The sequence below is a fragment of the Atractosteus spatula genome, chromosome 7 (genome assembly GCF_055471065.1).
Source record: "Atractosteus spatula isolate fAtrSpa1 chromosome 7, fAtrSpa1.hap1, whole genome shotgun sequence".
Taxonomy (NCBI): Eukaryota; Metazoa; Chordata; class Actinopteri; order Semionotiformes; family Lepisosteidae; genus Atractosteus; species Atractosteus spatula.
Window position 1 is genome coordinate 26809706 of NC_142712.1, and position 22878 is coordinate 26832583.

Below are 22878 nucleotides of genomic sequence, written 5' to 3' on the forward strand. Positions count from 1 at the left end.
TTTACAATAACAGCAAGTGGTGTTCTTAGTGTTCACAGTTTAAAATTATTAAAAGTCTAAGTAGTATACTACTTACATTCTTAATTGGAAAATGATTGTCCCACAGCAGTGACTGGGATTCGAAACTGGGCATTTTCTGGCAACAGCTCAAATGCTGTATATGAGACGTTAAGTTTTATTAGCTCCAACTGGTGGTTTTACAAGGAGCTTCCAGGTACTATTATCATATTTCAACGCAGCGTACCTCGCTCATTCTGAATGGCTGGATCTGTATGTATGCATAACTGTATAATGGCTGACCCTGCGCTCTGACCCCAAGCTTCTCTCCCTGTCTGTGTACCTGTGTGTCTCATGGAGAGCAAGCTGGGGTATGCGAAAAGACAAATTTCTAATGCAAGAAATTGTATATGGCTAATAAAGTGATCTCTTATCTCTCTCTCTCATAAACTTTAAGACACATAAGCAAGCAGCATCTCAGATATAATGGAATATAACTATTTTCCTTAATCCGTTCAGAAGAGCTACTTGAGAAGTTCCCAAAAGTACTCACAAGCTCTGAGACGAAAAGACAAGGAAAGACAACCCATCCCAACACCACTGAGATCTGACTGAAGAAGACTAACATTCCCTTTTGTCCATACAAAAGATATGGTGCTGGGATGGTTTCTCTCTGCTTAATCTTCTTTCCTTAGAGCCTTTGCAAGACTGTTATACTCTCTAACCACACCTTATCCCTGGGCTGAAAAACAGCTAATGTATAGTCCAATGCTCACGGCTATACAAATAAAAAAGATGTAGGACACGAAAACTATATGAAAAACAAAACAAAGGCTAATATTTTATGCTGATTAATATTTTCTTTGCATCTTTTAGAGTTTACCTTCTCCCTGATGAAAGTCTGAAATGTCACATCCCTTAGAGTTGGCTGCAGGTCCTTTATGTAACGAGCCTCATAGTTAACAAACTGGACAATCCCCTGCTCGGGCCATTTCTGAGGTGGTCTGTTAGGAAGAATCCAGGGGGCCTTTAAAGGAAATGAAATATTTTTACTAATTATTTTTAGAGGCAATGCTTATTAATAAGACAGAATTAAGTGTTGTTATGCTTGCCTAAATAAGGCCCACATCTCTCATCATCATCTCTCCACAGAGAAGCTATTCCATGTAGTTTCTGATTTAAAGTGTTTTCTCTCCGATAAGGAGCAGCTCCCACATGAGGATGTGCCCAGCCATGCCTGGCTATTATGATAAATGGCTATTCCTGGGGCCTCATCTGTCTATGAGATTCTTAGAAACATCTGGATTGCAGTCCTAGATGTCAGAGGTCATTGTTACTCATCGCTCACCTTCCAACCAACCAATCAGGAATCTGCAGGGAGTGGTAACCCCACATGGGTCTCAAATGCCCGCCAAACTCTCAACCAATCATCACCCGTCTTTGTTCTAGTTAAAAAGACACTGCAGAGCTCAGAACTTTGCTTTTCTGGCCATTTTCATGCATCCTTAGAGACAATCACGTGACTGCCAGTTGTCTGTATAGGGACTGGAACCTTGTTTCAGCAAAGTGTCAGCCTGGAGAATGCTTGTACGTAAGAATTCTGATTCCGAAATCTAGCCTGCAGTAAGCCTTGTGAAACGCTAGCTAAAAGCCAACGTGGACACTTCGCTTGATCACTGAAGTATATGTTTGGACTCTTGTCGACAATCTGAATAAGTTTTTATTCAGCAGTAGCTCTACGCTGGAAGCAAACCAAGTTTCTTCCACCCTAAAGAATGACTTACTCGGACTGGCGGTCAACCTCTGTGCATAGAGACTTTTTACTAGTCTGCCGGACTACTACTAGGTCCCTGAGAGAGACACTGTCTGGCGTGTCGCTGACAGCAGAAATCTCTCCCCTTTTTTCTTCCTGTAACTCCAGCCTGTACCAGGACTGGTTGGCCAGGAGTCAGAGGACGCCTATTGGATGCTGCTGAGACAGAGTTTGCGACGGAGCCTGCCAGCTGGTGTTTGTGTCCCTGCCCTGGGAAATACAAATCCATATCTGGATAAGTAATTCAATATTCTACATTGCCGATGGAGAATTCAATTGTATCTCAACAAGGATTGATATCAATTTAATTCATATGAGTAACACATTTACTTATGAGTAGTTAATGTACAATTCATATTCATGAGACTGATTAATGATCAGGTGAAGGGTATAGCTGAACGGTATACTGAATGTATGTTCCTTGTTTGTATCTCTTTGTGTTTTGCATCTCTTCATGAATATATATCTTGTATCTGGTAACCCTCACAGTAAGATTTGCCATCTGTATCCAGGCAGACTGTTATATGTTTTATATGTACAATTTATGTATTAATAAATGTATCTTGTGTATTGTATCCGTGTGTGTGCGGTGCTGACTGTTCGTGATGATTGATTATCTAATAGCCATAAAAGAATCAACTCGTGGTTTACTTCTACAATTAATAAATGGTCCCAGTAAATTCACATAACCCCCACACATTTATAAAAATAATGTATCAAACCAATAATTCTAAAAGATTACAAAGTTTTTTTTTAAATTATTGATAATTAAAGTTAGCCAGAAGCTTACTCTAATGAAGTGAAAAAAACAAACCTCCTTCTCCATTTCCTCGTATTCACAGACTCTCTCAATAGCAACAGCATTGGTCTCTATTTCGCAGGCTTTACGGACCCAGAAGTTAAGTGTTGCTGTCACCTGCAAATATTTCAACACTTTTCAACATTAGTTACAAGAACCATCACTTGTGAGTTCAGTATTTGCAGAAAAAAACTAGCAAGAATTTAAAATTAGTATGAAAGTGGTTTTTCATGCTGGAAGATACAGACAGAGGCAGGTCCCTTGAATCTGCATTACTTACATTTAATGTATAGGACAAGACCAAGCCCACTGTGGCAGCATCCATGTTGTACCTACTCTGAACCATGAACAGTGCAGCAAAGAACACCATAAGATTTCCCACAAAGTCAAGCCTCATTGCTAACCACCTGCAGGAGAGAGCACAATGAAAACTCACTGATGTCACCTGATCATACTGAAACTCTAGTGTCTTTATAGTACAATCATTAATTCTTAGGAATGACAATTATTTTCCCCCTCTTCAGATTTATGTGTTTGGATAGGCCCCAATATGGCCTGACCAGAAATTGTGTCTGGTTAGTGCACACACATCACCCACAGAACCTGACTGGATACCTATAGGGCCTGACTGTAACTTGTAACCACCTAGTGGGAACCACATTGTACTTGGCAGATCTGACCAACATAAACAGTAGCTTGTGAACTCCAGGCTAAAGAGCCAACCTTTATTCAAGATGCAGGCCTGCTCTTTAAGACTACTCCTTAAGGAGTAGTACTCCTAGAAACTTTTTTTCTAAAAACAAAACCAATAGTTAAAAGCACTGTACTGATATAAAAGAACTGTGACTAGTGTATGACAGCAAAAACAGACTACATTGTCAAAAGAGTGTGCAATGTTTCACTACTGGGAATGTGCAGCTACTGTGTGTCGTTAATTGTACTGCCAATAGTCAAATGTCTGGGGCTCCCAGTATGCAACTGGCCAATTACATCTAGAGCTGGGTGGGCTTACAGTGCTAAGGAATCTTATTTTATAAACCTTTAATACAACTACTCTACTAGTAGTATTTGGTGAATAATGATTTGTTTGCTTTGTGGTGTTTTGAAATATAAATATTTATAATGATTATGGAATATAAACATCTCAAAAAACAGAACACATGATCAACAAAGTTACCTTTGACCTAAAATGACCAGATATAGTACAGTTAATTTAATAATAGCATTAATAGCAGCAACTTAAATTCAAGTAGATGAGATCATTTTCATTCTGGACAAACACCTGGTTAAGTAACCTGAACATAATTTTAGAGAGTTTGCTATGTTATTTTCAGTAATTTTCATGTCTGCATTGTGGAATAGTCAGACTAAAAATGGTTTCTTTACGTTGGTGAAACTTTTTTAGAATAGAGAGTCTTGACCACGTCTGACTCTGATTTATTATTCTATCATCAGAACTGTGCCAAAGAAAAAAAACAACACATATGCCATTTCTCACATACCTCACATTTTATCAAATGCTCAGATTTATATCCTGTCCTGCAATATAGTTTGTAACAATATACTGCTGCTGTGGAATCAGTCCAGAGAAGGGCAAACACGGTACTAATGCATTGGCTTGAAGTCAATTTAAATAACTTTGATTCGCTAAGGGGCAGCATGATGGCATAGTGGTTAGCATTACTGCCTCACAGCACTGGGACCCCACGTTCAATTCCAGACCTTGGGTGCTAGTGTATCTGTGTGGAATTTGCATGTTCTCCTTGTGTTTGGGTGGGTTTCACCTGGGAAAATTGGCCATAGGTGTGAGTGTGTGTCTCTGTACACTAAAACTCTTAGTGAGCCGGTTAAGTCATTTCTCATGCTGCCAATACAGTACCGGGAACATTACAATACAAAAACAAGGCCATGATGAAATGTGGATACTGGGTAGTGAGTACTTGGGCAGGGAGCAGGGAGAGGCTCACTCTCCTAGTCTGTTGAGTGTCTAATTTGAATGTTGTGGTACATTCAATCTGAATTTCATCCCACTTTTTTCAAACAAGACTCCACAGGCCACAACAGATTGGAAATAAGCAACTTAATGTGTTACAGATGTCAAGACTCTACTGGACAGGGGCCATTTCTTTAAGGGTTATGGGAATATGGAACTAGACCAACCAAATCATGTTGCTGAAGTCAATATCTTGGTTTTCTTCAAAAAACTGCTAGATAAGATCCTTGGATTATTTAGCTATGGACTACCAAACTTGCAAGGGCCAAATGTCTTCCTCTAGATTGTAACCTTTTTCTTATGTTCTTATTATAATGGGCAAATGTGTAGCAGGCCTCATCATTACCTGTTAGAAATTACATTGTTATAGTAGCACAGTAGGTTCTCATTGATGGTTTGCCGGTTCTGATTGATGAATCTCTCCTGATAACCAAAGGCTCTTATTGTGGTAACTCCGAGGACAGTTTCTGTGAAGTGGGAGATAATGGGAGAACGGGAGGCACCATCCAGTCGCCGGATCTGTCTTGAGCTTGCAATGTAATACCTCTGCAAAATAAACAGTAAGCTGTGCCATGGTGTTGGACATATTCTTAGCCAAGGGTACAGCCAGACAAGAAGTATCTGGGGAACCTCACAGAACTTCACTTCACAGATTTCACTGACAGGGGAGGAAAGAGGAAATGCAAACAGGGCAAAACAGGAATAGAAAATTCAACACTTAAAAGTCAACACTGACATTTATCATGTAATTAATATGCAGTTAGTATAAAAAGTCACCACCCCCTTTCACAATTTGAACCTTTTGTTGTATGACACTGAAAATAAAAACAAATTAAATTAGGCTTTTCCATTTTATTTACACACAGTAACCCACATTAGCCAAGGGAAAATAAAATTCTAAAACATTCCAAAAATTAATTAATATTACCACAGTAAAATACCTTATTTGGATACGTGAACACCCTCTTTACAATTGCATTTGTAAACTTGGTCAGGTATAACCAATCACCTTTACAGATCAAACAATAAACTAATTGGCTCCCACCTGTCATTAATTGTGGTGATTGATCACAGAATAAAAGCAGTTGTTTCAAGAGGATTCCACTGCTTGGAAGTGCATTTCAAAGCAAAGAATCCACTATGGGCAGAAAGGTGCTTTCAGAAGAACTTCGAGATAGTTGTGGAAAGGCACAAATCAGTATTCCATGGAGCACAGTCAAGACCATCATGTGGAAGTGGAAGGCGTACGGCACCACCCAGACCTTGCCTAGATCAGAGCGTCCCTCCAAACTGGATGACCAAGCAAGAGGGAGACTGATCAGAGAGGCCACCAAGAGGCTAATGGCAACTTTGAACGAGCTACAGGCCTTTATGGCAAAGACTGTTCATTGTGTACATGTGGCAATATCACATGCGCTCCACAAATTTGGCCTGTATGGGAGGGTGGCAAGAAAAAAGCCACTCCTTAAAATAAACCACATCATGTCTCATTTATGTTTTCTAAAAAGCACCTTAAAAATTCTATGGCAAAAGGTGCTGTGGTCAGATGAAACCAAAATCGAACTTTTTGGCAGGAATGCAAAACGATACGCCTGGCCAAAACCCAATACATCTTAACAACCAAAGAACACTATTCCTACAGTAAAAGCATGGTAGTGGCAGCATCCTGCTGTGGGGATGTTTCTCTTCAGCTGGGAATAGGGCACTTGTCAGGATAGAAGGGAAGATGGATGATGCAAAATATGAGCAAATTCGTGAACAAAACCAGTAGCCCTCAGCCAGGAAGTTGAAAATGGGAAGATGGTTCACCTTTCAACATGACAATGACCCAAAGCACACCGCCAAAGCAACCATACAGTGGCTGAAGGACAGAAAGGTGAATGTCCTTGAGTGGCCTAGTCAGAGCCCCAACCTAAAGCCAATCAAAAATCTTTGGACTGACTTGAAGAGGGCAGTCCATCAACGATCACCACACAGTTTGACTGAGCTTATGGGCAAATATTCCTCCTTCTAGGTGTGCAAAGTTGGATGTATCCAACAGACTTAAGGCTGTAATTCAAGCAAAAGGTGCTGCCACCAAGTACTAACTCAGGGGGCTGTTCTCTTATCCAACCCCGTTATTCTACTTTTTTTTCAGAAATGTTGCTTTCTTTTTTCACCTGGATGTTGCAAGGTACAATTTGTAAATAAAACTGGAAAAAGTGTGATTTTATTTGTCTTCTTTATGGGCTTTAGGACAACAAAAGAAGCACAGTTTGAAAGGGGGTGGTGACTTTCTATACTCACTGTATACACTGTAAAATCCATTTCTTTATCAGAACTTTGTTAAAGGTTGCAAAGGAGCAATCATATTTGAACTATACTGATGGAAAAAAGAAAGGCAACATTTTCTGGAATGAGAATGCTATAATTATAGCTTATGTACTTTCACAAAAAGTTGTCAATTTGTTTTAAGCCCTCTGACCAGCAATACAGCTTGTGCAGTGAGGCACTGCAACTTGCCAATCACACGAAAGCTCGTTATGTGCAAGAAAATGGCCACACTTAAGTTTTCTTTTTATTCCGCAATGCCTCGAATGTCACCAGAAGCAAGGGACAGGGTCATTGGCATGCTGCAGGCAGGCTTGTCATGTGCCAGTGTTGCCAGACACTATGGAGTAAGCCGCTCCACTGTAACCCGACTGCAGAGAAGGTTTCAGCAGACTGACAGGACAGATGACCTTCCAAGATCCAGTTGCCCTCCAGTGACCACACCAGAGCAGGACCGACACATCAGACTGGTCCATCTGATCCATTCTTGAGAATTTCTTAGCTACAGTTTTAAACCCCATCCAAAATTCCAAAAATGAGTTTAGTAATTTACGTTAAGCATAGTATAAATGTTTCACATATCAGATTTTATTAAAAAATGATTGGTTCTCTGTATATTATCCCATTTATATGTCTGGCCTGGACAGAGCTGGTGTGGAGTCACCAAGGAAACCCAGTTTGTTGTTGTAAGGATTGCTGGCAGACCAGTAGGTTGCACTTTTTCTTCTGAACAGAACCTCCAAACCAATGCCCCAGTACAGTGACCAAGTACACTTACAGATGCAGCCATTCAAAACAAGCGGGTGATACTGCCTTGTCGCAGTATCACTCAAGTTACTGTATAATACCGTTTATTCTCGCATAATACCGCATGATACCGCAAGTAAAATAATAGTATCCGGAATTTCCACCAGGTGGAGCTAATAAAGCTCAACCTCTCATGTACAGCGTTTGAGCTGTCGCCATCAAAGTGTTTACCGAAGATATTACTAATAGTATTAATAATGAATGACCTTGGACAAGCTGTAAACTCAAAGTATTACACTGGTCCACATTCTTTGTAACCGTCTTTGTAAACGAAAAGACTATTTTTTCATTGACCGTCTTTGTAAATGAAAATACTTTATTTTTTCATTAACAAAAAGTAACACCACGGCATTTCGTTGATCCAATCACGCATTTGTTTCCAATCATGCAAATAAATTCTTGAGAATCTCCGATTCACCATGCCTATCACATGCTCATAAAAGATATTAAATTAGGAACATAAACATATAACTGTATGTAAACTGTACTGTATATGGCTGGTCTTGGTATTTTAAAGAAAAAATACACACCAGTATTCCATTTCTCCCTAAACATTTTAAGCATCAAAGTCCTACATGTGGTTATTTCGAAAACGTTTTTACGTGCTCCTTGCTCCTTCTGACCATGTCACTGTACGTTTAAAAGCATACTTTTAGAATTTGACTAAAAGGGAATATAATATGGAATCGCGTGTCCAAAGAAATAACTGTATAACTATATTCATGTACTGTTGCACAAACAGTACTATAAGACTTTCCATTGAGATGTGCTTGTCACATGACTGCCTTGGTGGTGTGATCTTGGTGATGGACTTGTAGTCCTGAGCTTGAGTGTTCAAACCCAGCTGTTGCCATCAGTTTTCTTTTAACAAATAAAAATTTCTTTGAAAAACTAAAATAGCTAATATTATTGGCATTTTTTATATTTCTAAATATCACAACATGTTCGTACTGTATGTACACAGCGGTAGGGCGCAAATTCACATGATCCCTATTAATAAAGGGTATTAAGGGTGTAGCGGCGAGGCTTATTAATAAGATCGAATTAAGTGTTGTTGTGCTTTCCCAAATGAGGCCCCATCTCTCTCTTCATCTCTGTGGTGCAGCCACAGAGAAGCTATTCATGCAGGCTGATTTAAAGATGTTTTCTTTTGATAAGGGACAGCTCCCAAAGGGGGATGCACTTAGCTAAGCCTGGCTATCATGATCAATGGTCATCCATTGGCGCCTATCTGTCTAGGGAGTGCCAGATGGACATCTGGACTGCATTCCTAAGTGTCAGGAGTAAGTGACTCATATCTCACCTTGATCAACCAATCAGGGACTGGTAGGGCCGAGTAACCCACGTGGGTCTCTGATGCCCATGAAACTTTCAGCCAATGAACGAGCTGAAGTTCCTCCAGGTAAAAACAGGCAACACAGAGGGCCTGAGAAAGAATTCCAGGGGAAGAACAATTCCAGGGCAGGACAGCCCAGGAGCAGAAAGGCTCCCAAGGGCGGGACATTCTCGCAGCGCGCCTCCTGACCATCCTGAGACTCAGCCCGGACAACCACGTAACGGCCAGTGTGTCCGAGTGCCAGAACTTTCCTTTGTTCTAAGAGTCGAGAGCGGAGGTTGCCACGAGTAACCAAAGGATCCACCCGAGGTTAGCATCAGCAGCAAGCCACGTGAACAGGTTGGAACTGTGGACAGCTGAATCACTATTCAGAACTAGCGCTTCATCAGGAACGAACCAGTCTTCTTCCTGACCTGCTGGGACCCACAGTCACTTTTCTCCTGTGCACAAACTTCGGTAGTTAAAGCCAACACTAACTAGCCGGTCTTCAGAGAGCGCACCGTCGCAAGCCGCACAGCACAGCCTGGCACAAAGCCAGAGAGCGCGGATTGGACAGCAACAAGCCTGCAACTGTTTCTTTGCGCCCGCAGGATATCTGAATCCCCAGAGATTGGATGAGTATTCAACTTCACTGCATTACAGCTCGAGAATTCAATTGTTATCCCAACCAGTTGATATCAATATAATTCCTAAGAGTTATGTACTTGTTTTGATTATCTAGTGTAGAAGTTGTAACCAAGTTCAATTACGAAACGGTCTAAATGAATGATATACCGAACGTATGTCCTCTTGATATGTGCAACTCTTCGTAACTGATTGAATATATACCTTTTGTATTCTGCTAACCCTCACGATAAGATCTGTTATGTTTACATGCACATTTTATGTATTAATAAATGTATCCTCGTGTATTAGTACCTGTGTGTGTGCATTATTTTGAGTTATATCGCATGGTTGGATTCTAAGACCATTAAAAGAATCATTTTGTGACTTACTGCTACAATTAATAATTGTCCCAGTAAATGCCCAAACCCCTACAGAGCTGGTGCCTCGTGAGAGCACACTACAAGGGTATTAAGATCCCTTTAGATCTCCCTTCAGAAGCTGAAGCTACAGTATACTGATTCTTATGGAATGTGTTTTCTTTCTTCTTTTTTTCAGCATGGAATAAACCTATTACTTATGGAAGCTCGTTTCCGTCAGGGAGTAAAAAAAAAACACACTTTTTCATTGACAAAAAGAAACGCCACATTCTCTTGTTTAAAGCACCACGTCTCTTCCTGTTAAAAAGAGGAGACACCTTACACTTTAACTCTTCAGTTCATGGAGAAATTTCACCAGAGCTTCTTACTAAAAGTTTATGCTAACACCTAACTTTCTTAACGCGAGAAGTACTACTGTAAGCAAAAAAAGGGTTTTTGGAGGGGGGGCAGTCTTCTCTTTCACTTCGCATTTCAACTAAAATAAAATGCATTCACTACAAAAGGGATAACGTACATTTCCTTTTGTGAATGAAAAGATTGTAGGATAAAGACTTCACAATAGAAGAAAATGAGACATTTACATAATAAGAGCAAGTAAATATCTCTGCACTCTACTAAAGTAAAGACTACATAATAGTTTCCCTCCATCAACCCAATTCAACAGACACAAGACAGGATTTAACCTGGAGAGGATACCAGTCCATCCAAGGGCACTTACAGACACACACATTCTCATATTGGACAATTTTCCAGTGTGTTTTTGGCTATACCAGTATGTATTTGGACTGTGGGAGGAAACTTACACAAACATGGGGAGAACATCCAAACTGTATACAGATAGACCGCCAGGTGCAGAATTGAACCAAGGGCCCCATTGCAGCAAAGCAGCAGTACTAACCACTACACCGCCATACCACCATGCCACCCCTAATCCTAATTATTGTCTAATTATCCATCCTTTTCCTGCATGTGATTGATAGCAGTTTTCACAGAGATAAATAACACTAAGTATTTTTTAAATTCTGTTTCAGAACAGCCCAATGAAAAATGCAAGCTGAACTTCTAAGAAGGTGTTCACTATATTTAAATATAATTAATTCCAACAGAAAAACTGTTTGAGATCTAAATACTGTACATGTAAAAACTAAAGGTCCAGTTAGCAGGATTGCTCACATAAAAGTGCTTTGCAGATCATTCTAGCAGTAAACAACAACCAGGTTTACCCACACAACCTAAAGCAGACACTATAAAGATAAACATTTTCTTGGTTTTCCAAATGCTACTCAGCTGGCAATTTTTTTCACAGGTGAAAACCAATGACACGAAATGTGCTCTCTCTCAAGACTCCTTAGGCTTGAACAAAGAAAATCTCCCTCCTTTTTAAGTTTGGGCCACACTAACTGCTATTACATCTGATAATGATATTCACATGGAATCAACAACACACTGTTGCTGTTCCTGAGATGCTAATTGTAGCAATAGGTATGGAGTGTAAGGTCTGTAAAGGTGTGGTGCAGTGTACTGTATATACTGAACCTGAATTAAACCAACTGAAGGAAAAAAAGGAAATGGGGAAAAAAAGGCACTGCACCACAATGCTTGACAGCTACAGTACTATATATACAGGTATTACTCTATGCCTATAACCATTATAGCTATACATCATCTTCAAGAGGTGAGAAAGGTCAGGGCAGTGCAACACTGGGACTTGGCAGAATTGATCTGTAATAGTCTGGAAATGAGCAGGGTACGGATCCATCCTCTAATCTGTGTCTGGGTTACCTTTTGTAGTGAGTTCAATGACAGGGGCCCAGTGGTGGTGATGTAATTAATACATCTTTAATAACCAGTGAACTCCAGGAAACACTCAATGTCCTTTTTGAACTTTGGAGGACAGTGGCTTCTTGAAATGTTAAGCATCATCAGGGCTTAAGGTAGAGACAACCACCTGAGATTCCTCTGTGAGGTGAGGTCTTGCCCAAAGAGATTCACAGATCAAGAGAAATGCTTCAGGGAAGTCTTCTAGATTCACTGGGAGATGATCAACCCTGCTTATGTTCTGCTCCCACATCCAAGCTGCTTGCCATTTCTACTGAGTTGTGTATTTCCAGCATTCTGCAGTTCACTTCCAGTGTCACACCCCAAGAGTTATCAGGTAACCTACAGGTAACCCTTTCTCATGTCATCATGTTTTTGAACATTCATGAAAAAGTTGCCAGCTGTGAATATGTGACCTAAAAACATCCATATGGCTTTATTTATGGGTTGCAATTTAAAAAAAGTCAAAAACCACACTCAAAATGCAAGAGTGCCTCTATCGCTTTCTGGCAAGAGGAGACACCCAAATTAATAATGTAACAAAACCAACTAAAATAACAAGCTTATAAACTAAACACTAAAATTAAAATGTGTCATTTTCTAGGGTTCAAGGCAGTGTGTTTCTCTCTGTTATTTTTTTTCACTTAACATGACGGTGTGATCTTGAAGAGGTTGGTAGAAAAAGAAAGAATAATACAGATAGAGGTGCAGCGTTACTAAGTTAAGGAGAGCTGAGAAGCATGTCCTGCTGCAGCTCTGCCTAATCAATATCCCAGAAAGACACTGTCCTGTCCCTGAGGGATTTCACAAAAACTCTCAATCTTAACATTACATTTATTGAACACTGATTACAAATTTATTTTTTTTTTATTTCACAAAATGCCCTCGAAAAGGTGTCCACATACCCATAAAAAATAAGAACAAAATTTGAATCTGGCCATGAGAACTGCTTGCATTTGTACTATATGGAATTCTCTGTAAAAAAAAATTAGTAAGCTAATTCCAACAAAGCAAGCTCTCATAATGAAAATAAACAGCCATTTGAGGATAGTAAATTAAGTGCATGTATTATATGAAAACCTATGTAATCTATCTACTTTTTTTACCTTTTTTTATTACAATGGAATATTTCCACCCTTTAGTAACAGATAAGAGCTGTTACAATTGCTGTTAAAAGCTACACCTTCATGCATATAGCACGCAGAATATCTTTCCCTGAACTGATAATAGCATTGATTGATGTGGTATTGATAGATATCTATAAATATTGAGAAGTAGTGACCATGCAAATTTTACCAAGCAAAGAGAAATATACTGCAGTATAAACTGAGTTGCTTTCCGTTTAGGATTATGACCAAAGTCCCTTATCATAAAATGGGATTTCTAATTATTACCAATTCTGAATACTGTAAGTTTTTACTAGAACCTATTAGTCCTACTGTACCAATACAGAAAAGCACATATTAAATTTGGGAAATTTGGTTTCAAAAGTCCTCATATCAACGATACCTATACTGTTTTCCTCTACAGAATGTTAATCTATCATTCTGTCCATCGAAAACCTGTTTATATGTGACCTTTCAGAACACTTGTCTGTTTTCTTCCTAGCACAATTTATGAGCACTCTGTGATTAAATTAATTCTCATTACATTATCATTCTCACAACAAGGAAGATTAATAAATATAAGGTTGTTTAATGACAATCTATTGTATATCTCATGGCTAAATAGTCAAGTCTAGCCAAAGGACAAAACATCAACTTTATTTAAACTTCAATGAAAGTATTAATGGTTTTTAATTACCATACTTTTAAAGCAAACCTTACTGTGAAGCTTTTGTATAGACACTGACTAAAGAAAATGCAAAATGACCATATTCTTGTTGCCTTAGATACAAGCCATTCACAATACCTCACATTTTAAATTCTTTACTTGATACAGTAAAAAATATTTTTCTGGGGTTTGTCTATGCTTATGCGTATGAATCATTTGGTTACAATAACATGGATATCAAGAGTGCTTATGTGTTTTATGAATTATATCCGTTTTCATATTTCTTCCTTATCTTCCTTTCATTTTATATATACTGTATGTGTAATATTTCATCATCACAGAGAAAGAGAGAATGTCTTTCACCCATTCACATGACATGCAAATAGCAACAGGAGACTGTGAAATTCCATATTGCCATCTTTTGGAAAACCACCCAATTACAGATGCAGCCATTCAAAATGGACGGTACAAACCCGCGGTACGGGAAACTGCCCACAAGCCACCGCAGAGCACCGCGGTAAGTGATTGGCTGGCCAAAATGACCGACAGGGGCACTCGTGTTGCATTGGTCGGTAGTGAAAAGATTTAACTATTTAATCTCTTTACTGTGCACATTTTATTCCGCTTAGTATTGAATATTTATATGAAATTTTACCACTAAAGGAAAATTTTAGTAGCTGAGCATAAAAAGAAGAGGAGCATAAGGTCATAGACGATATTAATTTAGGAACATAAACATTACTGTATGTAAACTGTACTGTGTATGGCTGGTCTTGGTAGTTTAAAGAAAAAATACACACCAGTCTTCCATTTCTCCCTAAACATTTTAAGCATGAAAGTTTTATGAAACGGTACCCAAATATGCGATTGCTGTATAGAATGAATTTTAATTTAAAAAAATTATTTAACACGGAAATTAAGCTGTTTACATCTTCCGCCTGAGAACACAGTCACCCGTTGCTACCCAACGCAGAAACACAGCCACTAACTAGCAAAGAGAGGACATTAGCTAGCCAATATGATAAAGAAATAAATGATTATTTTGTTTATTTCTTTTGCACATTTATTTGAACATTTCCATCGATTGTACAAGCACTTGGAAACTGTTCAATCCCTAGTTCATCAGGCATTTTCTTTTATGCTGCGGGCATTCTCCCGGTCTGGCGCCGGTCTGTGTCTTCTAGGATATAATGCCAGCGATTTTTTGTTAAATTTGGGTTTCCAATAACGCCGGGCAAACTCTTGTTTTTATGTCCACTATAACAGACAATCTCCTTTGCTTTTAACCGAGCGTTTAATAATTTCCTAAAATGAAAATGATTTACTTTATTTCCCTCACGGGATCAATAAAAGTATCTATGAAAACCGCGCAGCGTCAGGTGAATGCACATTAATATGTTGGGCGTTTGGGTTCGGGTGGATTTGCGCCCTACAGTTCAACCTGCGGTACCGCTGTGTACTGTACATACAGTACGAACGTGTTATTTTGAAATATAAAAAATGTCAATATACTTTAGGAGAAATTGAGTATTGGTGTGTATTTTTTCTTTAAAATACCAATAACAGCAACATACAGTTTACATAATATGTTTATGTTCCTAAATTAATATTGTTTATGACCTTTATGACCTTCGTTATGCTCCTCTGTATTTTATGCTTAGCTACTAAAATTTCCCTTTAGTGGTAAAATTCCATATAAATATTCAATACTAAGCAGAATAAAATGTGCACAGTAAAGAGATTAAATGATTAAATCTTTTCACTAACGACCAATACACCACATTATCTTCCGTGTCGCATTAACATTGGAATGTTTTTTTTTACAAGTGTCAAAAGAAGCGATACACAACCTGTCTCCTCTATAACTCTTCAGTTTACAGAGAAATTCCGCCAGAGCCTCACAACATTGTCCAATAATACTCTTCTAATTTTTAGTTAAGCAGGATTTGAGCTACAGACCATAACAGACCAAAAAACAGAATCCACCTGCGATTCGGGTGTTAACAAAATGTGTTTACAAAGAAAGTGAAATACAGTAATACTACCAGCTATACAGATACATAGATTTAGAAATTTAGATCCTTAAATTAATATCATGATTAATTTATTTAGATACGTGCTTACATATTCTCGATTATAAAACAGATAATTCCGGTCCTGGAATCTGACTGGCCGACACCCTTCTGAAGCGGTACCATATTCTCTGGTATACGGACGCCCCTGAAATTTGACTTGTTACTGTGTGATAAATTTTAAAGACATAGATAAAAAAGTTTGGATTCTCATGTATCTGGTACAAGTATCTTTTAAAACAGTCTTTGTTGTGCTCTTGAGGATCCTTGTGATATTTTGAGCTCTGGTTGAATGATAAGTGTCGCAGTTTAAATAATTTTCGTTGTTAGAAATTATGAAATGCTCTGTTAAAAGCAAGGGAGTTTTTATGTCTGTTATACTAAAAGAAAATGCCCGACAAACTAGGGATTGGACAGTTTTTCAGTGCTTGTACAATCGATGGAAATGTTCAAATAAATGTGCTAAAGAAATAAACAAAAAAAGTAATTTATTCCTTTATCATATTGGCTAGCTAATGTCCCGTCCTTGTTAGTTAGATCAATGAAATGCTGTGTTGTTACTTTTTGTCGATGAAAAAATAAAGTCTTTTCATTTAAAACGACGGTTACAAATAATGTGGACCAGTGTAATACTTTGAGTTTACAGCTTGTCCAAGGTCATTCATTATTAATAATATGAGTAATATCTTCGGTAAAGGCTTTGATGCATAAAATATTTCTGCATAATTAAAATATTTATGATAAAGGTAGGTTGTGTACTTTTGCCCAACTGAGCAATCTTGCTTTCATAAAATATACCAACTTTTTAATGACTGATGATTAACATGCGGTAATACACAGTTTAAATTTAAAAGCTCAAATGCTGTACATGGTTAAGGTTAAGCTTTATTGGCTCCTCCTGGCAGTTTTACAAGGTGATTCCGGATACTTTCCGGTATGACGTCGAATGACACAATACACCGCGTGATACTGCGTGATACTGCGTTTTGATGCGACACGCCCACCAGGGTTTACTTGCGGTATTATGCGGAATTATATACGAATTATACGGTAACCCATGTTATACTGTGACAAGCACACCGTGTTTTAACGTTGTATCACCCGCTTGTTTTGAATGCCTGCATCTGTACCAATACCAGCAATATACAGTTTACATCATATGTTTATGTTCCTAAATTAATATCGTTTATGACCTTCAGATGTGTTATGCTCCTCTTCTTTTTATGCTCAGCTACTAAAATTTCCCTTTAGTTGTAAAATTCCATATAAATATGCAATACTAAGCGGATTAAAACGTGCACAGTAAAGAGATTAAGTGATTAAATCTTTCCATTACCGAACAATGCACCAAGAGCCCCTGTCGGTCATTTTGGCCAGCCAATCAAGTACCGCGGTATGATGTAGTGAGTTGCGTGCAGTACAGGTTTGTATGGCGTACTTTGAATGGCTGCGTCTGTATCACCAAATCTACTCAGACATAGACGTAGTCCTATAAGTTCTTATATGTGAACAATACTTTATAAAAAAAGTCTCAAATTTCATATTCTGTGTGACTTTGGAGATTTTGCGCAAAATGCATTAAAAAGACATAACTAATTTTCTGAACACACAGATTTACAACACTTAACACCTAACATTAGAAATATTAGGCTGGAGTCTCATATCTCTATACAGTGTCTTAATGACAGTCCCACTGCTAGATTAGTGAGGTGTTTTCATTTAGAAATCCTTTTCTGAAACATCCTTTACTGAATTTAAATTTTCTAATTCATTTTTTTCTCTTATCCACAAATTAAAATTAATGCAGATGAAAAACAACAAAATGCTTTGATCAAGTTTAGTGGATGTGGGTGCAACATGTTAATCTCTAGTGCCGGCTTCTGTACCGAGTTCAACGTGTGGGTGTGTGGATAACAATGCTAACACGACCCTGCACTGGACACAGCAATCAGAAAATGGATGGATGTATCACATGAGACATTAAAGAATGAGTCCTTATCTATTAGAACTTAAGCATCACTCTGAATAAGATAAAAACAGTTAGGGTTACCTATTTCATTTCTACAAGTATAAGAAAGAGAATGTCAAAAGTTTTCTGAAATAACCGGAAGTGACAGAGTTAAGAGTTGAAGCAGATGTTTGTAAAGAAAGAACCACAACCAGCTAAATAATGATATTTATATTAAACATTAATATTGTTAATGACATTCAGAAACGTATTTTTATTTTCAGCTACCAAAGTTTCCCTTTAGTTACATATTAGTTCCCAAAATTACCCTTTTATTACTTATTAAGTGTATTTAAAGAAATGGGACAACAGAAGCTAATGTTTTATCTAATATCTAATACACAAAAAGCTTCACCTACAGTATCTATTTTCTTCGGCCAGTGAAGATTCTTTCGGCAGTGTTGCCACAGCAAGCCAATGTCATGTTGACATGGTAATGAGTTTTGATGTGAAATCTGAGTGGCTGCATCTGTACCCGGTGGTGCATTAGTATAGGCATGATAAACTGTCCAATGTGCAGTAACACTGATCTAATATTCTGTCCACTCTGGTAGGGCAATTGATTTGCTGTTTGAATTGTGGCACTCCTTGCATCAAGTTAGCATGATTAACATCACCCAGCACTATAATTCTCCAGTCTAGGTTAGACCTTTTAATATCAGAGATGTTGTGCTAGTTCACATATTACGCCATTACCATTTACTTGTTGTAGAATGTAGACAACTATTGGCTAGATTTATGCAAACTCTCTAGGTAAATAAAAAGGTATTCACTTGATAGAAGTACTTTTCAGTAATAGAACTAAATAATTCTTACACTAGCATTGATTTTTTTTAAATAAATGCCTCCACCTTTTAGATTTACATAATCAATTAACTGACCTCTCTGCTCAGCTCTGCTGCACTGTAAAACCTGAGGAAGATTGTCGAATCTGGAATGGAATTATTCAGCCAAGTTTCAGACTGACACAATGCAGGACATGCACTGTACTTCTGATCAGTTTTTATGAGGAACAGATGTTTGTTGTCTACCTGTTCTAATCTCTGGTATGGCCTCAGGTGATGAAGGTTCTGGAATATTGTTTGTTAATAATTCCTCAAGAACAGAGAAAGTCCAATTCCCTTCAACACTTCTCTGATGGACAGTAATTCCATATGATCATATTTATGCATTCATGGTATAAGTGTAATAACCTTTAAAGGTGGTTTCTCAAAGTGCTTTACAGAACAACAATAGAAAAATACAAAACGATACATTGAGAATACACAATCAGAGGAGACAGAAGAAGAGGGTACTAAATACATTAGGAACACAGGGGTAAAGAACAGTACTAGTTAAGTAAAGGCTCTTCTATAGAATAATAATAATAATAATTGCTTACTCTTATATACCGCTTTTCTGGACACTCCACTCAAAGCGCTTTACAGGTAATGGGGACTCCCCTCCACCACCACCAATGTGCAGCATCCATGTGGATGATGCGACGGCAGCCATAGTGCACCAGAACGCTCACCACACATCAGCTATCAGTGGGGAGGAGATCAGACTAATGAAGCCAATTCATAGATGGGGATTATTAGGAGGCCATGATTGGTAAGGGCCAATGGGAAATTTAGCCAGGACGCCGGGGTTACAGCCCTACTCTTTTCGAGAAACACCCTGGGATTTTTAATGACCACAGAGAGTCAGGACCTCGGTTTTACGTCTCATCTGAAGGACTGCGCCTGTTTACAGTATAGTGTCCCCCTCACTATACTGGGGCATTAGGACCCACATAGACTGCAGCATGAGCACCCCCTGCTGGCCCCACTAACACCTCTTCCAGTAGCAACCTTAGTTTTTCCCAGGAGGTCTCCCATCCAGGTACTGGATGTACTGACCAGGCTCACACCTGCTTAGCTTCAGTAGGTTGCCAGTTGTGAGTTGCAGGGTGATATGGCTGCTGGAAGAAGGTTTTGAGTTTAGATTTGAAGGAGTTTAGAGAAGGTGATGTCTTTGGGGAGAGAGTTCAGGAGCTTTAGGGCATAAAAGGAGAAGGCCCTATCACCCATAGTGTAGACGGGCTTGGGGGACAGATATGAAGAAAGATATAAGATGTGAAGAAAGGGTTAACCGAGTCCTTTCTGCATTAGGACTGGACTTCTAAGTAACAGCCTAGAGTTATGGCAGGAAAGGGGATAACTGATAAGGATTCCAGATGCCAGCTAGAAACTCCCCTTCCCAAGGAAGAAAACCTAACACTGACCATTTGGCCAAAATCTGTGAACTGTCCGAATACCGTGACCTCCCGCATTACCATGGTAACGAGCTACGTCAGAAGCTGCAGAAAAGGGCTATATAAACTGGAAGTTTTATACCGGTACAATACTCATCAGTTTAACTTCATCTCGGCATCCAGAACTTATTTGTCTGTTACAAGAGATAGGAGACCAGAATTAGAAGACTGAAGGTTGTGAGGTGGGGAGTACAACAATAGTAGCTTAGACAGGTACTGAGGTGCCAAGCTATGCACAGCCTTATACTGTAGGTGAGCATGAGGATTTTGAAACAAATATGAACCCTGACAAAAAGCCAGTGCATGGACTCCAGGATGGGATTATTGTGGCCACTTGCACTAGACCTGGTCAGGATTCTGGCTACCGAATTTTGGACATACTGGAGTTTGTTCAATGTGGATTTAGAAACCCCAGCGAGTAGAGCATTACAGTAGTCAATTCAGGAGATTCAGGTGTTGATCAGGTTTTCAGCCACAGTTAGCAATAACATAGGATGTAGTCTAGTGATATTTTTGAGGTGAAAGAAAGATGTTTTGACATTATGCTGCTCATGTGGGTCCAATGTTAAGACTGAATCACTCCCAAGTTTTTCAATTTAGACTGAAGTACAGTATCATTCACAGCTAGACTTACAGCACCTGCTTTACAAAAAGCTGATGGGGGGTACCAATAAGCACGACTTCAGTCTTGTTACAGATTTCACAGAAGGACATTCTGAGTCATTATGTCGGAGAGGTAATAAGATAGAACAGTGACAGGTTTGGTATGGATGTAGACTTGAGTATCGTCAGCATAGAAATGATAGCTGAGGCAATGTTATCTTAAAAGATGACCAAGTGGAAACATGTAAATGCTGAAAATTAGCCCTGAAGAACACCAGACTTAACGAGCCCACTTTCAGGCCTAAATTCGCCAAGAGAGACAAAACGACAGCAATCAGCAAGGTAAGACTTGAACCATTTGTGAGCAGTGTCAGAAACTCCAAACACAGTTTCAAGATGAGAAAGTAAGATGGCATGGTTAACAGTGTCGAAAGCAGCACTGAGATCAAAGAGAATGAGGATAGAATGAGAACCAGAATCAGATGATATTAGAAGACAAACAGACTTTGTAGCACTACAAGCCTGATGGCTGCCATCTTGGAAGGGAACAGTCTGGTAAAGACCTTCTTAGAAGATGCCCAAATAAGGCAATGAAATAGTTAAGAGTTGTAGTATATTAATGTAAAAGAGACTCTACAGATGAAAAACTGTGTTTTTTCCTTCTATTTTTCCGTGCTGATTTAACCATTACATGTTCCACAACACAGTGAGTTTATTCTCTCTTATGCTACTTTGATGTGGGCTGAAACTAGCAATGTGTGGGTTATACAGCTCAACCTGCATTCTGAGAGAGGACTTTTATGTTGTCATACCTGTACAGCGAGGTAGATGAGTGCCAGAGGGACAACAACCAGAAGAAAAGCTGGGGTGACAGCTGTGATAATGAGAATTGTCCCCAAAACATCCAACATGCAGTTCAGCCAGGTGCGCAGATAGTAATGGAATCTTTCATCAATCACATACATATCCTGTGGGGACAAATAAACATGATTTCAGAAACATCTTTCGTCTTTCTTCTTTTAATGCTCTTTATTTACAGAATATACTAATAATTGTTTACACTTATATAGCGCTTTTCTGGTCATTCCACTCAAAGCGCTTTACAGGTACTGGGGACTCCCCTCCACCACCACCAGTATGCAGCATCCACCTGGATGATGCGATGGCAGCCATAGTGCGCCGGAAAACTCACCATCCATCAGCTATTATTGGGGGGGGAACACAGTAATGAAGCCAGTTCATAGAAGGGGATTATTAGGAGGCCATGATTGGTAAGGGCCAATGGGAAATTTGGCCAGGACGCCGGAGTTACACCCCTACTCTTTTTGAGAAACAACCTGGGATTTTTAATGACCACCTTGGTTTTATGTCTCATACGAAGGACGGCACCTTTTAACAGTATAATGTCCTCATCACTATACTGGGGCATTAGGACCACATACAGTGGATATAAAAAGTCTACACACCCTTATTGAAATTGTAGGTTTTTGTGATGTAAAGCCAGAAATCAAGATAAATCATGTCAGACATTTTTCCATCTTTAATGTGACCTTGCAAGCAACAAAATTCAAGAGAAAAACAGATAATTATTAGGAAAAATAATTTAAATTAAAAAACCTACAACAAAAATAATTAGTTGCATAAGTGTGCACACCATTTTATAATGGGGGCTGTAGCTGTGTTCAGAGTTAACCAATCGCATTTAAAATCATGTCCAAAGGTAAGTAGCATACACCTACCATCAAAGTGACTCTGATTAACCCCAAATAAAAATCAGCTGTTCCTGTAGGATTTCCTTGAAACTTTCGTGTTTGCATCCTACTGGGATAGCCATGGTCCGCAAGGAGCTGACAAAACATCTATGCAATCTCATTGTTGAAAGGTACTGATCAGGAGAGGTGTATAAAAGAATATCAAAGGCGTTGGATGTACTATGGAGCACTGTGAAGACTATTATCAATAAGTGGAGAAAATGTGGCACCACAGGGACATTGCCCAGATCAGGACAACCCTCCAAAGTTGATGACAGGACAAGGAGAAAACTTATCAGGGAGGCTACCAAGAGGCCTACAGCAACATTAAAGGAGCTGCAGGGATTTCTGGGAGGTACTGGTCACTCCTTGAATGTGACAACAATCTTGCCGTATTCTGCACATGTCTGGGCTATGGGGTGGGGTGGCAAGACAGAAGCCATTTCTCACAGAAAAGAACATCCAAGCCCATCAAAATTTTGCAAAAAAAAATACATTCAATCACCCCAAACCATATGGGAAAATGTCTTATGATCTAAT

General features: G+C 38.9%; 1 protein-coding gene across 3 annotated transcripts in view; it reads right to left on the minus strand.

The window, feature by feature from the left end:
• LOC148830748 (ATP-binding cassette sub-family C member 1-like) overlaps nucleotides 1–22878 on the minus strand; it is a 291300-nt gene that overhangs the window by 77189 nt on the left and 191233 nt on the right. For 2 of the 3 annotated variants that reach the window (XM_088921196.1, XM_088921194.1), the window contains exons 20-24: nucleotides 21400–21555; nucleotides 4949–5148; nucleotides 2890–3016; nucleotides 2625–2726; nucleotides 881–1024 (exon numbers count right to left, since the gene is read on the minus strand). In XM_088921196.1, the coding sequence (XP_088777322.1) occupies nucleotides 881–1024; nucleotides 2625–2726; nucleotides 2890–3016; nucleotides 4949–5148; nucleotides 21400–21555 (729 nt within the window). The remainder of the gene's footprint in view (nucleotides 1–880; nucleotides 1025–2624; nucleotides 2727–2889; nucleotides 3017–4948; nucleotides 5149–21399; nucleotides 21556–22878) is intronic. The other variant, XM_088921193.1, reaches the window with a different exon arrangement.